Raw genomic sequence first — 17,533 nt, forward strand, 5'->3', positions numbered from 1 at the left:
TCAATGAACCTTCGGTAATAGCCTGCTAGGCCTAAAAAGGATTGTACGTCCTTTACGCTCTTGGGTGCTGGAAAATTTTTTACAGCTTCTATTTTAGTTGGGTCTGGAGAGATGCCTTTGTCCGTAATTATATGACCCAGGTAGCAAGTTTCTTTGCAAAGGAAACGGCATTTTTCCGGTTGCAGCTTTAGAGTATTTTCACGCAGTCGAATGAATACTTGTTTCAGTCTTTTGTTGTGCTCTATTAGAGTAGGGGCGTGAATTACTATGTCGTCAAGGTAAACGAAACATTGGATCCCTTGGAGTCCGGATAATACGGTGTTCATTAAACGTTGAAACGTAGCTGGCGCGTTTTTCAATCCAAAGGGCATGCGGTTGTACTCGTAGTGCCCTAGGGGTGTGGAGAAGGCTGTTTTTTCCTTGTCTTCTTCAGCCATGCCTATCTGGTGAAATCCAGAGGCTAGGTCAAGGGTGGTGAAATATTTCGAGTGGCCTAGTTGGTCCAATATTTCGGTGATGTTTGGCAATGGATAGGCATCACCTATTGTAGCTTCGTTTAGCTTGCGAAAATCTACGACGATGCGCATTTTTATATTTACTTGTGCATCGGGTTTCTTGGGTACCACGAGCAGTGGCGCGTTCCACTGGCTTCGGCTCGGCCGTACTATTCCGTCAGCTTCTAGCTGAGAAATTTGTTTATCAATTTCCTGTTTATGCTTTTCAGGTAACCTATAGGGTTTTTTAAAGATAGGTTTGGTATTTTCTACCAAAGTAATGGTATGTTTTACCGCTTCAGTGGTGAGGAGTTTGTCACCTTCTAGGTGAAATATATCATTGTATTCCTCACAGAGTTCTGTTAGAGTGCGCAATTCTTCCTGGTTTAAATGATTTAGTTCTAATTGAGACTTTAACCGGGCGAGTCGATCGCTGGCGCAGTTATTGACAGCGTATACGATTATGGGTACAGAGGGGTCGTCGCCCTGAGTCGGTGGACTCGGAATATCTTCTAACACAATTGTAGGCAAGGGTATCTCTAGTTCTTTCTCCGTGATGTTCAAAATGCTGACGCAGCAGGTAGAGTTGGTTGGCCTAGTGGCACAGTTACCTATATACACTCCAGGTAGTATTTGGTGTCCGTTTACAATGCCGTCTTGTTTACTATCTGTTAACGCGGCTACTAATGTTTGGGATCTCGGTTTTAGTGATACCGTGCGTGATACTACTTGTTTCATTGGCCAGGTGTGTCCCAGCATCGTCAAGGACACGTCCTTTTCATAATGGAAACTGTTTCTTTTCCAGAAATCCATACCGATTAGTCCGTCGGCTATTAGCGAAAAGGTGTCTGGTACTATTTGAAATTTATGGGCTATAGTGTATTTTCCGACTTTTACGTGTAGGTAAACTGATCCAAGCGTCTTTACAGGTGTTCCACTTATTCCTGTTAGCGTAATCGGGGTTTTGTCAGCTATCGTTTCCTTGCGCAGGACTTTTATTTTAATTATGGAGACATCGGCTCCAGTATCGAAGAGTAAGGTTGCTGGTCGTATGAATTCAGCGGCTTGTACTTCGATCAGATTTTTTATGGGAGTACATAATACCATATTAGCGGTTAAATTTCCTACAGGTGTTGGTCGATTCAGGTTTTCGTTAATTGGTTGCTCTGAATTATTTGCATTCTGTTGAGCTTCTCTTTCTCGCTTTGCTTTTAATGTGCGGCACTCTTGGACGGTGTGTCCTGGTTTTTTGCAATAATTGCAAGAGGTGGATACTTTGTTAACGGAAGATGAGTGACTCTGAGTCCGTTTTGCGTTGCTAAGTCGCGCGTAGCACTTTTCGGCTACATGTCCTTTCCTATCGCAGCGTTTGCAATGGAGGTGCGAATTATTCCGTTGTCCGGAGGATCGTTGTTGTCCTTGGTTATCGCGTCTGCCATGGGTCGAGCCCTGTTGAGTTCTGTACTCTTCGTCGGAGCGAGTCAAGGATTCACGATCGATTGCGATAGCAATTGATTCTCTTAGAGTTGCACGCTCGCAAGATGCTACCATAACTTGGAGTTTAAAATTCAATCCTTTTATGAATTGATGTTTCGCTTGTTGCGTTAACAATTCTTCTATGGCTTCGTTTTTAGCCGGGTCATTTGCTGGCGTGATGCATCTTTCTTTCAAACCTGATAATATGTCTTCTAGTCGAGAAGCATAGGATCGTACCGATTCATCTTTTCCTTGTCGGCATCGATTTAAACTATTTTGAAGGGTCGCGGTAGACCGTCGGGGTTTGAATGCTTCTTCTAATTCTCGTATTAGTTGCTCGATATTTTCGATTACTTTGTGCTTAGTTTCGGTATAAGCTTTGCCTCTTAGTATAGTGAATCTAACCTGCCGTAGAAATTCGTCTCTATCTAACGGGTGTAGATTTTGGTTTGCCATAATTATGGAATTCACAAACGGTTCTAGCTCGTCTGGGTCTCCTTTATACTTTTGAATTCTTCCAAGAGTTACGTGTAGGGAAGCATATCCGTGGTGAGGTTCTTCTTCTTCCTCATCGTCTAGATCTGGCGCGTATCGAGGTCTTTCGCATGGAGTCACATACGATGTTCTTTGTGTCGGTCTTGCCGTGGAGGTCCTCGAGGGGAACCTATTAAAATTTTGTCGTAACCTGGAGAGTTCGTCTCTCAGTCTCGCGTTTTCTTCTTCCATTATGCTAATATCACGGGGCCTTATGCTGTGGTGTAATCTTCTAATTTCAGCATCTATGGCGCTAGGAGGTACGCTTTCGTCAAGTGGAATCGTGTTTGTTGGTGCGTCTTCTATTCTGATAGGGGGACGTTCCGCGGTGTAACTATGGTCTAAATCTGGGGCGTCGTTATTCGCGTTGCCACGGTGAGCCATAGTTAGTCTATTCCGTCTTCGCGTATTTACGTTTCGAAATGGGGTTCCTTCGTCGGTTTCCCTAAGAGTACGCAAAGTTCTATTCCCTAATTGAGAGATGCAACTGTCTATCTCTCGGGAGATTGAAACACGATTTGGTCGAGGTACGCTATGTGTCGCGGGAGTTAGACTGGGTTCAGATTGAGTTCGGTCTAAATTATCGGGATTACGGTACATGGAAAAAATTTAGTACTACGAACGCTATGGGCTCGCGGTTACAATGTTCACAAATAAAATTGCTACTGATATGATTGGTACCGTACTCACCAAAAGCTCATTTTCACTGGTTGGCTGGCTGCAAGTTCTGCTGGTTTCCAGTCGTTGATTTCTTGTAGTCGTGAGGTAGTATGCGGGGTGAACCTCGAAGTTGTGGGTTTGTCGCTCCGTTGCTGAGAAAGGCGAAGTTGGCGGATGTCTCGTTGAGTATCGATGATCATCCACGTCGGTTCGTCCTTGTAGAGGTTGGTCGATCGAAGAAATAGAATTTTCTTGATTTTCCTTGGGATGAAGATTTATGTAGGTTTGATCTTCACCAGTCAACGGATCCCACCGCTGCCACCAGTTTGTTGTGGTTCAATCGCTGATTCACGACAAACTCGAAATTCTTTTTGTACAATAAAGTTTATTGACGTTTGATTTACAATGTTTCCTTTTATACAAATTGATAACCAGAGCTATGAGCTAGATAATTATAGTTTTTAAGAGACAAAGGATTGCCTGGTTAAGGTTTAGAAATAAGAGGACTGAAGGTCCTAGGAGACTCGACTTGTTCCTTCTAGCTTTTGACTCGAACTGATCTTTGGGGCTGCACGTTTGGGGCTCCTACCCTCAAAGTGCAGCGTCAAACATTACCTTATATGGTAACATTTGCGGGTCCCAATGGTCAAATGCGTCATTGTTCTAGAACATTCGACTGCCGTCGAAGTGCATTTTGCCACGTGTCGGGACTTAGCCTTGGCGACTGTGTGAACGAGCTGCGTCTGGCGCTTCGTATTACATTTAGGAATTTGTCGCTTTTAGGAGTATCTCTCCTTTACAATGAGGCTATTGATATTTTAATATAATCATGATAGATTTAGAGTTATTAATTATATCTTTAAATGATAATAATATTAATAATATTAATTATATAGTGCTTATAATAGCAATGAGTTATGTATGTTTATTCTATGTACATAACAGTATATTTAATATATATTTATCAATTATTTATTACCTGTTTTATATAGTTCAGCCTTATGAGCTGCTGTATATTTGCGGGCATTTGCTTTTAAAGCTTTCCAAGACGCTTTTAAGTCTATTTTTGCCCATTGTCCATCAGTAGCCTTATCAGTTTCATTTTTTATTTTCGCCCACGCCTTTTCTTTTTCACCTTTCGTAGTACCATCCGTTTTCTTATCTTCTATAACCATAAAGTATTTTTCAATTATAGAAACGAAAAGTGCTTGATTTTCTGCTTTTTTCTGAACCATCTTGAAAAAAAACGAACTCGTTTTAATACATTATATTGCAACAATAGGTGAGAAGCTATTTATCTATGTCAAAGTTAATACCATGGGCGGAATCAATACTCAAAACTAAAATCAAATTTAACTCAACAAATATTTATGACGAAGATTAAGATAAGCATTGAATTAAAGGTTAAAATGAGACAATTGATCTTAGTCAAGACCGTACTAAGCTTAAGTTCCGTTTATTGATGCCGCCTATGTTACTGTTCATTTTTACCATTTTTTTACAATGACATTGATCTTTATACGAAACGCTGCTGTAAAATCCGCTAACTTGGCTTTTGATTTTGGACAATTATGCCAGAAATCAATTAACCCAAAACAACAAACAAACAGAATTCCATCATTGTGTATATGTAGTGCCCCTTGCCAACTCCATTTTAAATCGATTTTTTTGTTACTCTGGGCTAATTTCTGGCACTATTGTTTTCAAGAATAGAAAACTAAAGAACGTAAATAGTTACACGAAATTTCACGTATAAATCTTTTTCTACTGAAATTAAGATGGAAGATGTGCAAGAAGGACAGCATCAAAGACGGCTAAGACAGCCACGTAGGCAATATAAAAGAAATAATTATTTCGAAATATACAACGACGAAGAATTTTGTCAACGGTTTCGCTTAACAAAAACTCAGACTTTTGAAGTTCTTGCACAAATTGAGCACAGAATAGTGCAGGTTAACAAGTATGTATACATTATATATATCTTTTTATTATTAACTATAGAATATATCAAATTAAAAAAAAAAATCTTTATAGGAATGACGCTGCAGTAACACCAACAATCCAATTGTTAGTGACATTGAGGTTTTATGCTACAGCATGTTTCCTGCAAGTAGTCAGTGATTTTATCGGGATGTGCACCACAACAGCACAAATAATTGTGCATAGGGTTTCTCTAGCCATCGTGAGCGAATTATTTCACAAATATATAAAGCTACCAAAAAGAGAGAAAGAGATGCTACATGTAATGACCGAGAATTTTAAAATATCTGGAATGATACGCGTGATTGGTTCTATAGACTGCGTGCATGTACGCATTCAGTCATATGGTAAATATATAATTTAATATACATAAATTATATATTCTGATTGAATACTTTTAACTCATTATTACATTATTTCTTTAGGAGGAGATGACGCCGAACTTTGGAGATGTAGAAAAGGCTTCATGAGCATTAATGTACAATGCCTGGTAAATAGCAATCTGGAAATAATGGATATCGTTGCAAGGTGGCCAGGCTCAACACATGACTCTACCATTTTCGCAAACAGTCGCTTAAAGCAAAGATTCGACAATTTCGAATGCGACAATGGTGTGATATTAGGAGACCGAGGATATCCAAACCAACGTTACTTGATTACTCCTCTCGCCAATCCTACTACGCCTGCAGAGGTCTTATTTAATGAGGCACACATACGTACCCGTTGCATGGTAAAAATTAAATTTAAAAATTGAATTTTTCCAATTAATTTTAATCTCTTTTTATTAAACTTTTAGGTAGAAAGGTGCTTTGGCAGTTGGGGCAGAATGTTTCCAGTGAGCAGCGGCAAGTATGGCACCAGATTTCAAACGCCAGAACGTACAATAAATGTTATCCTTGCATCAGCAATTTTATATAACATTACTCGACGCGATAAGAGAAAAATTCCACAAGGCCTTGAACCTTATCTAAATATTCCTGAAACACATGAAGCACCTTGCACAGATGATCGCCAACATTTGATTGAAGAATATTTTTCTAGGTATAATATATTTATGAACAATCATAATTCATACATTATTATAAATATGTATACAGTAAATATATAAAAGTTAATGTAATTGAATTTAATTTAAATAGATTAATATAGGGTGATCCACAATCACAAATGTAAATAAGTCAACTGTACGTGCAGTGAGTTTAAAAGCCTCTCTTCTCCATGTTTACTCGTAGCTTTCTTCTAATAATTGCTTATTTTTATCCTCCCCTAAATTTATACATTGGCAAAGATGGACTTGGAGACTTGGCGGTGTGAGAAGCAAATAGAAAGTCTCAGACAGCATTGAATACCATGGACCACGATATTTCGAAAGTGTTGCTAGTCGATTAGCAGCTCGAAGGCGGGACAGAAATAACAGACGCGACTGTACAGGACAATAACCACTAAAGGGGATGCTAGAGCAAGATGAGAAAGATACATTGGAAGCTTATTCGTCCTTCAGAAGGATTCACAAAAGGGATACCTCGAAAAGAACCATACCATTCTCAAATTGAATATGAAATAGTTTGTTTCCTCCAGAGTCGTCAGTATTATGTAGATACGGTTACGAATTAAAAAGTTTGAGCTTAATATTAGGGTTAATTTAAGGATAAGCACCTTTGATAAATAAGATTTACTTTTAACTGATCTATACATATGATCTATATCATCTGTTTAATAATGATTTGAAAATAACATTAAAATTTTATGAAAGGAAAATAGGTGTTTGAATGTTTCAATAATTATATTTTCATGATTACATTGTAAATACCTTTATATGTGATTAAAAGGCAAATAAAATTGTTCAATGAAATCAGTTAATAATTCTAGTTTAATTAGGATGGAGCTTCACAGTCTATTTAATTCTATTAATACATTTGTTTACCAAATAGTTTATAATATTTTTTATCATAAAACTCAAAAACATTATTTCATAATGTGTACATTAACACATTCTTGTATCTTACAGACTAATCAATAATACAACAATCTAGATAATTCAACCTGTCAAAATTATCATATACTATCCATTTTTAAAATATCTGCTTCAATGAAAAATGACGTCATCAGATCTTGCAGTCACTGCTGCCAACTTAAATTTCCATCTTCAGGTTTTCGCTTGTTATGTTGTACATGAGGCTTGCCTGAATTGCTTCGTTAAAACGGCCCTAAGGGCCAGTACAAGATGGAAATTCAAGCATACCATTTGAAAAAATAAAATCTGAAAACTGCAGATTTAGGCTGGCAACATTGCGAAAAAATGACGTCACTTCGCAGACGAGGTGAGTCAAGAAATTGTGAAATGGTAGTACAATATTTTGACAGGCATATGCATTATGAATTTCGAACGAAAGCGAAATAAGCAATGCCTTTAGAAAGTGTGTGTGTCTAATAATTATAAGATAATTAATATTCAGAAATATGTACTTATATATTAAATTAATTGTATGCGAATTATTATTAATGATATAAATATAGATTGTGTTTTGCTAAAAAAAAAGTGTTTTTTTTAGCTGAACAAGAATATAGGGTTTATTTTTTAAATACAATCATTAAATTGTTATAATTTTAAACAATTATAAAATATAATAATCATTATTTTTATCGAAACAAAATTCCTGTTTAATTCTTAATACAAATTACTGACAATGCAAAAAATTATGAAAATTTTTCTACCTTCCTTTACACTTTGATCTTTTGCTTTTCATTCTACGTTAGCTGTTACAAGAATTTGATGTAAAGTTGTCTGTTCTCCAGGCCTTTAAATAGTCTCTATCACAATTTGGAGATTGCAACTTGCACTGGGTAAACTGGGTTACACTACCGTGCACAGTGCATTTGGTTCCCACCATTTTACTAATCCCTTACCAGCCGTGAAATGACTTTATTAACAGCAAAATAACTATTGAACAATATTGAACGAAAACGATTAAAATATGTACATGACAGATGGAAAACTGTACTTGAACTCTTCTAAATTAAACGGCAAGTCTGTAAAAGAAATTGTATATATTGTGACGAAGCATCCGCTCGTCAAATACTAGACGTTATGTTCTGCCTTCTCCTTGCCCTGTAAAAGGGAGGAGCAGGCGCCACCTGTGTGACCCCGCGAACATTACGCGTAATGGGTTCGATCGCGGGTCGATAGGGGGTCGATCCGCGCACGCGCGCTTGTAATAATCCCGCGTGTCGCTGTTCCCCCCCCAGTCACTCGTAATTTGGGAATCATTAGGCCCGGACGTGCTTCCCGTTTCTTTTTTTTGTTTCCTCGTCGCTGAGACACTTTTTCGGTAAGGGCATTACCCTGTAGTCGATTGCCTGAAGGTGATAGTGATTAGTGAGTGCATGAATCCGTGGAGCTGGGACTAGCAGCATCGCAGCCGGCGTGGCTGTCAATCTGGCGGTGGAGGACACGCACGGGAGCATGCTACTCAACCTATTTTGTTCCTATCACCTAAGTAGCCCTATATTCCAGGTAAACCTGATTTCTTCGTAGGAGAAATCAGGACCTATTATTTGTCGTTGTCCTATTTCTTTTCTCGAGTTCGTCAGGCGCGAGTAGCCGTTCCGTGTTCGGTCGCGCGACAATCCCTCAAATCGGGAGGGACGTATTAGTCCGAATATGGATTCTTTTTTTTATTGATTATTATTGTTATTACGTAATTCTTCCGGGGTCAGTTTGGGAAAGCAGTAAGACGGGATAACAGGCCGCGAATCGCGTAGGGAACCCCCTTGGTATTTCAAGAATACACATTAAGACGGGGTGTAGTCCCTCGTCCGAGGACAGCGGTGTCGAGCTTCCTCGAGGCCCTCCCGACGCGTACCTGTGCAAATCGCACTGCCCTAGCCGCCCCCATATTATTTCCAGGTTTTCATTTGAAGCGTCTTGGTCCAGACCCAGAGACAGCCTCAAGCCGGTCAGCCGCGGAGGACCACAGTAACGGATCTAGCGAGCTGGCGCCCAACTCCTCATAAACGATCGACCGTACTTGATCTTCTCCCCTTTAGGGAGCATTGGAGATAGTTGCTATTTATTATATAATCCTCTTTGATCATTGTAGTAAGACGTAGGGAATGCCCTATTGTAATTATGAACGTTTGCAGATCCGTACAAATTAAAACTAGCTGTATTTCTTTCATCTTAGACACTAGTCTTTTACTTATTTAATTACCCGGCCAATAACTCCTCCGTGTGCCTTGTGCGTCGGTTCTGGTCACTGCCTATCCCCTGGCAAACCAAGGCTCAAGAGTGAAAGATTCTTCGTTTTAGGTAAAACCTTAGTGAAAGCACTTATTTGGCCAGGCCGCGAATTATGACGTCGCAAATGGCGCCCAACGTGGGGCCCGCCAAGACGCTTAGGGGATAAATTATGACATTTTTATTAATTAATTTCGTTATTTATATTTAACCCTTATTATAGTCATTAACCGTTATTGAAATAGTAAATTCCTGTCAATAACAAGTTTATTGTAGGAAACTTGGAGTCGAGCATCGGTCGTGTAGGCTGAGTTGACGAGAGGGCGCGGACCAAAACAACGTTGTTTACGTTCGCGCGCCCAAGCTAGCTGCTTCACCGTGTTTTGGTACGCTTAATAGAACGTCGAAATATTACACGGGAATATTACACAGGATCAGGAAAAATAGTTTTCAAGTAATGGCAGCGGTGCTCAACGCGCACAATTAGCGCAGCGGTTCTCAGCGCCGACGAGCTCGAGGATATTTCCTGCATGTAATTTTCTGTGTGCGTAGAAGTAGTTAGTTAAATTTTCATTTAATGATACATATGCATACCTGACTATCGAGTTTTTTTTTATATATTTTGCAATTATCAAGCGATCAAAGGATCACTGAACCCTTTTCAGTGGCTCCAATACATACCCTTGAGGCAAATTTTATAGTTAGTATAATTGGGATGACCCTAAAGAGAAAAACCCTTAACTGAATCTTATTGAAAGAAACAAATCCCGTGATTGGTTATCGGCATTTCAAGAGTAATTTAAAACTATTGGCCTAATCTTAGGATTTGCAGGTTATTCTGATTATTGGATAATTAACCAATTAATTTGAAATTGAATTGGAATAATTAAGGGACCACCCTATAGGGAAAGCCCTGTAATTGATGCTAAAAACTGAAACGAAAAATTCAAGATCTGTTGCTTGACGGCTTGCAGGGATAAATCCGCAACTTAAATAAGTTTACGGATTTGAAGGTCGGCCGTGTGCGACTTTCTTGTGATCCATTAGACCAGGAAAGGTCGCATAAAATTTGATAATCCCCCTCATAATTTTTTTTTACTTTTATTTCATTTTTTTTATTCCTCTCCTGCACATATGCCCTACCAGCCAATTATCTTTCTTGTGAGTCAACACTTAAGAAATATTAAATTGGCGACCTTTTTGATTGTTGGATGATTATTAATCCCCTTATTATAGGATAAATAAAAAAAATATCCCCATTATTATTTTTATATATTATATATCATATTTATGATTATTATTTCTTTCTTTTGGCGTAAATACCGCCTCATTATTGAAGGTTACACTTGTTTTTACCCTTTTCAGCTTCATTATTTAAGTGAGTACACTGTTTAGGTTAAACGTACTATTTGCGATTAGGCTTGTATAGTTCGAATAAATACACCTTTAATCAGCTAACCCCAACATAGACATACGTTGTCGGCCAGCTTTCTCCATCCTCTCCTGAACACCGGAAATCATAAAATGGGTTCGTCTGGAAGAAGCAGTGGAAGTCGAGATAAGCGTGCGCAGAAGAGACAAAATAGTAAACGCACCGAACAAGTCATTAGAGAGGAGGTGATGACACTACCCTTTGGCGACCTGGTTACAACCCTACAAGAAGAAGGCCTAAACACTAACTCTGGGCTCAACCAACTACAGGATCGACTAATTAGATATCTGAAACGTAAGGAACTTGGACCCACTGCAGCCCGTTGGGACCCGAACAGAGACGAAGCTGGAGCTGAAGGATTCACCCCTTCCCAAGTCAATATGCCTGACAGAAATTCAGTGGAAGAAATTAACACACTCACACCAGCCGAACTTACAACAATCACCGTAGCAGCTGGAGGAGTGTCAACGGTTGTAGTAACCTCTACCGTGACTACTATGGCGTCCATAAACACCACCGTGCAAACGGTTAGCTGCTCACAAGGATCGATTCCTTCCGAAGTCCAACGATTCTCGCCAATATTGCCTTACACGGCCAGCACATATATTCCAGGACTAAATACTCTGCCCCACGTAACCTCGGCACCAGGCTGGGGACTGGACCCACTTCCACCCTTAGGATCAAGAGGACTATCCCCCTTTGAAGACAGGGGAAATCACCTAGCGAGTTCACTAAACTCAATGACGCATGGCCAAGAAAGGTGCTTTGCAGCAACATCCACGGTGCGAAGAAGAAATACCCGAGTGTCACCGGAAGAAGAAGAAGCTGCGCGGATTCAAAAGATCGCCAAAGCTACCTTAGAAGAGTTCAAACGCCTATCCATGGAATCCCATGCTGCGGCCGGAGGAATACACATAGGTGACTCAGCCAGCAATTGGCCACCACCCCAAAATAACCTGGGAGAAACCGGTCATCGCAGCCTTAGAGCCAGAAACCCTCGAGAGCCTGAAATACAGCAAGAAGCTAGGCATTTACCTCCGGTCGAGAGACCTGTTCCAAACCAGCCGGCGTTGCGTCTGGTAGAAACACCCCCTCAACCAGAGTCAGGTGGGAGGGAGTCGTCTGGAAGACGAAGAATATCTGCCCACCATCACGGCTCACAAGATAGGAATCGCCCTAGGATAATCAACCGGCGCGCAGCTAGCTCGGAAGATGATTCCTCAGAAGACACGGAAAGTCCATCGGACAGCTCTGATGACACACAAGCCAGCGATCGTCGGCACCGGCATCGCCCAGGAAGAATAGTCCGGGGAAATCGAGCAGTAGACGCACTACATAAATGGAAGATCTCGTACGTGAACGAAAGAAAGGAAAGTGCGTATTCGTTTTTAGAACGATTAGACAGATGCTGCCAAGGATCAGGGATAGCCCACAGCGATTTGCTCAAGGCATTGCCTGTTGTACTATCGGGGGAAGCTGAAAAATGGTACCGATTAGAAGGTCAACATTGTCGAACATGGAAAAGGTTCGAGAAAAAGTTCAAACAACGATTCGCATCCAAGGAATCCAGAAAGCGAATTAAGGAACAAGCTTACTCCCGCCTTCAAGGAGATCAAGAAGGAATCCAAGAATTTGTGGAAAATATGGAGACTATATTCTCCTACTTAGACCCACCTCTTAAGGACAAGAAACGTTTGTCCATCATATATGACAACCTATTGCCATCGTATACCAGGCATTTCCTTAAGAGTGAAATCACTTCTAGTCGGAGGCTAGTTAGAATTGGTCAAGAATTGGAACAACAATGGGCGAAAATTAAAAATCGCCGAAGCACCACCAATCAGACCGGAACGGTACCGGTTCCTAGTGCAGTCTATGCCCGGCCGCCCAAAACCACCAGTAAGTGTGCCCCGCTAGAGGATGAGGAAGTCACAGACACGAAATCCCAGTCTGAACAGAAACGGCCTAAACAACAGGCGAAGAAAACTAAATCTAAGAGTTCCACAGACACATCATCACAAAGTGATTCCGCTTTAGCGAGCATAGGAGAAGCAAAGACTCTTAAGAAGAAATCGGGAGGATTTGGGAAAGGACCCAAGAATAAGGGAACCCCTACTGCCAACACCACACCAGTCGTTTCACAGGGGATGCCACAATACATGTTGATACCTCCGCTACCACCAGGAGCTACAAGCTGGCGCCTAGTCCCAAACTTAGCCACCACCACCAATACGCCAACAGCCGATACGACACCTAGTATTCGCCACACTCGCGAAAATAGCCCGTGCCACAACTGCCAACAATTAGGCCACTGGGCTCCTGAATGTCCTCTTCCCCGAAGACCGAGAATATTTGCTTCAAACATGCCGCCAACCGTCAACAACTACAACGATCTGCCGGGAAACGCCAGTGGAGGCGAGCGAATGGGGCCAGCGCTGCCTCAAGCAAACCACCAAGGCCCAACCCTTTAAGGAAACTCCCATTGGATCTAGGAAACGACCAAAGCAAAGCTGAAGATCGCAAACAAGTGCAAACCAACAGGACTACTCTCACGAATAAACAGGATATCCCTTCCGAGGGAATTCGCCTTAACAAATTTTTAGAAGATGAAAAGAGGAGTTTACCATTTGAAGCTGCCTCAGAGGGAAGAGCCGAAGATTCGTGTCTGGAACAACGATCATCCAACTTGAAGAAGGACTCGTACAATTTACCAGCACGATATCAGGAGAGGAAAGGAGATAACGGCGATTCCCCTATTAGTAGAGAAGCAGCTAGTTTCAATAATAATTTTATTTCTTTTACAAGCACTAGCGTGTCTCTGAGGCCGGTCCCTCCAAACTTAATGGGTGACGTAGTAGCACCCCCCGATTTTCGCGGTTATTTGCAAGTAAGAATTGGGGAAATAGTTTGTCTTGGACTGGTAGATACTGGAGCTGAGCGAAGTTATATTAATGCTCGGATAGCTTCAGGGATTCCCTCAGATAGTCACCTAGCACCGTTAAATTGCGTACAGGTAGGCGATGGCCAAATTTGCGCCATCTCCACGGACATAATCTTCCGAATACGAGTAGGTAATAAATCCGCGGACTTTCCCTTTAGTGTAATCCCTACCCTTGCCCTGGATTGTATTTTAGGAATGGATTTCCTCAAACACTTCGATGTAACCATCAATAATTTAGAAAATGTATGGAGTACGAATGATGTGAGCAGGATTCCACTTATAACGCGAGGATCAAAAGGGAACAATATGGAAAGAATAGCTGTAATAGCCACCGTGTTACCGATCCGGAAAGATATCCGTAAACCAAGCGTCGAGGACGAAAGGCCTTACTTATGGGTCACTATAGGTCCCGAAAAGTTTAGGGCCCTTTTAGATACTGGCGCCGCACGCACATATATCGGTAGTAGTATTATTTATTTAGTTAAAGATTTTCTGGATTTTTCCAAAGCAGGTAAATTACGATTAGGTGATGGGAGTCAATGTGCCACGGCGGGAGACGCGCTCCTGGAATTTTCTATCGAAGGCGAAAAACGAATCCTGTCCGTTCGGGCTGCTCCCACACTAGATTATAACTGCGTTTTAGGTATAGATTTTGTAAAAGCTTTTGGAATTATAATTAACTTGCGTCAAGGAATCTGGAAGACTGAAGGAGGAAATTGGCACACCTTCCCGAAGAGCCTAATCAAAGCCATAGCGAGGAATACCACTGATTGTGCCGCCCTTGTTGAATTGGATAGGACACAGGAAATTATTCTGGAAGAATTCAAGAAGACACACGCCAAACCAGTATCAGACAAACCAGGAATAACGCCCTTGGTAAAACACCGAATTGATGTCCAGGGAAATACACCTATTAGACAACGCTCTAGGAGGATATCCCCTAAGATCTATGAAATAGCGCATGCTGAAGTAGATAAGATGTTAGCCAGTGAAATCATCGAGCGATCCTCTAGCTCGTGGGCCAGTTGTCCAGTGATCGTCCCTAAACCCAACGGAAAGTATCGCTTTTGTATTGACTATCGAGAGGTCAACTCTGTTACGAAGAAGGATGCTTACCCACTTCCTCATATCGAGGCCATTTTGGACAAGTTACGATTGGCTAAGTACATCTCCACGTTGGACCTAAGTCAAGCATACTTTCAGGTAGCCTTGGAAGAGTCCAGTAAAGAAATCACTGCATTTATCGTACCAGGGAAGGGCCTATTTCACTTTACCAGAATGCCATACGGGTTGACCAACGCACCCGCTACATTCCAACGACTTATAGATCGCTTAATCGGTCCAGAATTAGAACCTAACGTGTTCGCTTATCTTGATGACATCATCATCGTCACTACCACTTTTAAGGATCATCTGACCTGGCTAGAGCGAGTTATTAAAATTATTGAAAAGGCTAACCTAGAAATCAACTGGGAGAAGAGTCAATTATGCTGTGCGGAAGTTCGCTTCTTAGGAAATTTGGTGAATCAAGGCGGTCTAATACCGGATCCTGACAAAGTAAGGCCCATACTAGATTACCCTCCACCTACCTCATTAAAACAGTTGCGTAGGTTTCTTGGAAAGATAGGGTGGTATGCAAAATTCTTGCCGCATTTATCCGAGGAAAAGATACCCTTAGTCAAATTACTGAAGAAAAATGTATCCTGGCACTGGGAAGAGGACCAACAGCGAGCTTTGGCAACCTGAAGCAATCCCTGTGCACAGCCCCAGTTCTAGCCCGACCAGACTTTTCAAACCATTTCTATCTACAAACCGATGCCAGTGATTACGCCATAGGCGCAGTACTTGTCCAGAAGATCGACGAGGAAGAACATCCAATTGTCTTCATCAATCGCGTCTTAACTTCAGCAGAGTGTAAATACACTGTAACAGAGAAAGAATGCTTAGCGGTCGTCTGGGCTATTAAAAAGCTTAGGCCATACCTGGAGGGATATCCCTTTACCGTGGTAACCGATCATAGCAGTCTTAAGTGGCTACATCATCTAAAAGATCCTACAGGACGTCTAGCTCGATGGGCTCTGGCTCTACAAGCCTACGATTACACCGTAGTTCATCGAAAGAGAGCTATGCACCACGTTCCAGATGCCCTCTCAAGAGCCTTCGAAAACGATCACTATGCGCCAAATGAAGACGAATTAGCCGCAATTGTCGAGACCCAAGACAAATGGTATCAACGAAGAACCACTCAGATAAAACAATCTCCTAAATCATTCCCTACTTGGAAGATAGAAAATGACCGCATGTATTGCCATAAACCAACAAAGAGGCATGAGACCTTAGGAAGTGACCTGAACGCTTGGAAACTAGTTTTGCCGCGCGAAGAAAGATCCAAAGTCATGGCTGCAGCGCATGAGGAACCTTCCGCGGGACACCTGGAACTACGAAGACCATTCACCGTCTGAATCTCCATTATTATTGGCCAGGACTACATAAAGATGTAAGCAAATTTGTTCGAGCCTGCAATGTTTGCCAACGGACCAAAGTCAGCCAAGCTCCACCACCAGGACTGATGACACCACGAGTAGCAGAGGGCCCTTGGACAGTAGTATCAGTAGACATCATGGGACCACTACCCCCTAGCAAATCTCAAAACCGTTATATCGTAGTTTTCCTTGACAACTTCACTCGATGGGTTGAGATAAAAGCGTTGCGCAAGGCCCAATCTCAAACTATACTTTCTGCGTTTGAAGATTTGATTATCTACCGATGGGGAGCACCCAGAGTACTACTTTCGGACAATGGTACTGAATTCGCCAACCAACACGTGCGAAAATTCACTGACCGGCATGGTATCCGCCATTTTATGATAGCTCCATATCACCCCCAGGCTAACCCGGTCGAGCGGGTAAATCGTGTAGTAAAAGGTATGATTACAGCGTTCTTAGGGCAAGACCATCGGGAGTGGGACACTCATTTAGCCGAATACCGCTTTGCTATCAATAGCTCCTTCCATGCGTCTGCTGGCGTAACTCCGGCCTTTTTAAATTTTGGAAGAGAAATCGAATGTGTTAGGGACCCGCAAGCTCGCGAAACGAACCCAGGAGATATACAACTAACTGAGACCACCGCATGGGCAGAGCGATTACAGCGTATGCGACACCTCCATGATATTGTAAGGCGACAAATGGAAAAGGCAAGTGTACGCCAAGCTACTTACTATAATAAGGGTAGAAGAGACCTGACGTTCAAATCCGGAGACCTCGTTTGGAAACGAAATCATACGCTATCCTCTGCAGCCGATAACTTTGCAGCTAAATTAGCTCCTAGGTTCTCAGGACCATATACAATTGCTCGCGTAATTTCTCCAGTCGTTTATGAACTGATCGACCCCGACTCACGCCGTAGCCCTCAAGTGCATATCTCGGATTTGAAACCTTTCGTGGCGGTTTACCCAGAAATTCAGGATGATTTAAATGAATTGCACACTGAAGCGCCAATAATTAATACCTCGACAAGGGAACACCCGGAGCGAAAAGCTACTAAGCCTCCGGAAGAAGTTGTCCCACCCACACAACCTCCTAGCTCACCCGAACTTCCTCGCAAGAATGATGATTTACAAAAAACGTGGTCCGGACGCCTCCGGGCACGTTTATAGAAGATTTAATATTTTTCTTTATTATCTTTATTTTACTTTAACGGAAGTCAGAAGTATGCATATGAGACTATCATTGTGTGACATATTGCACTTCATTAATTTCTCTTTTAAATAATTAGCTATT

At 41.6% G+C, this 17,533-nt stretch overlaps 1 protein-coding gene across 1 annotated transcript; it reads left to right on the forward strand.

Annotated features, from left to right (window-relative positions):
- The first annotated feature begins 4,942 nt into the window (after positions 1-4,942).
- On the forward strand, positions 4,943-6,317 carry LOC136783599 (putative nuclease HARBI1). Its single transcript, XM_066743856.1, has 5 exons — positions 4,943-5,124; positions 5,199-5,491; positions 5,570-5,874; positions 5,941-6,240; positions 6,294-6,317. Exons 1-5 carry the CDS (start codon positions 4,943-4,945, stop codon positions 6,315-6,317), a joined length of 1,104 nt encoding a protein of 367 aa, XP_066599953.1.
- The last annotated feature ends 11,216 nt before the right edge of the window (positions 6,318-17,533 follow it).

Source organism: Prorops nasuta, unplaced genomic scaffold (assembly GCF_024137725.1).
Source record: "Prorops nasuta isolate Cenicafe-Biocafe unplaced genomic scaffold, Cenicafe_Pnas_1.2 PNAS00034, whole genome shotgun sequence".
Taxonomy (NCBI): Eukaryota; Metazoa; Arthropoda; class Insecta; order Hymenoptera; family Bethylidae; genus Prorops; species Prorops nasuta.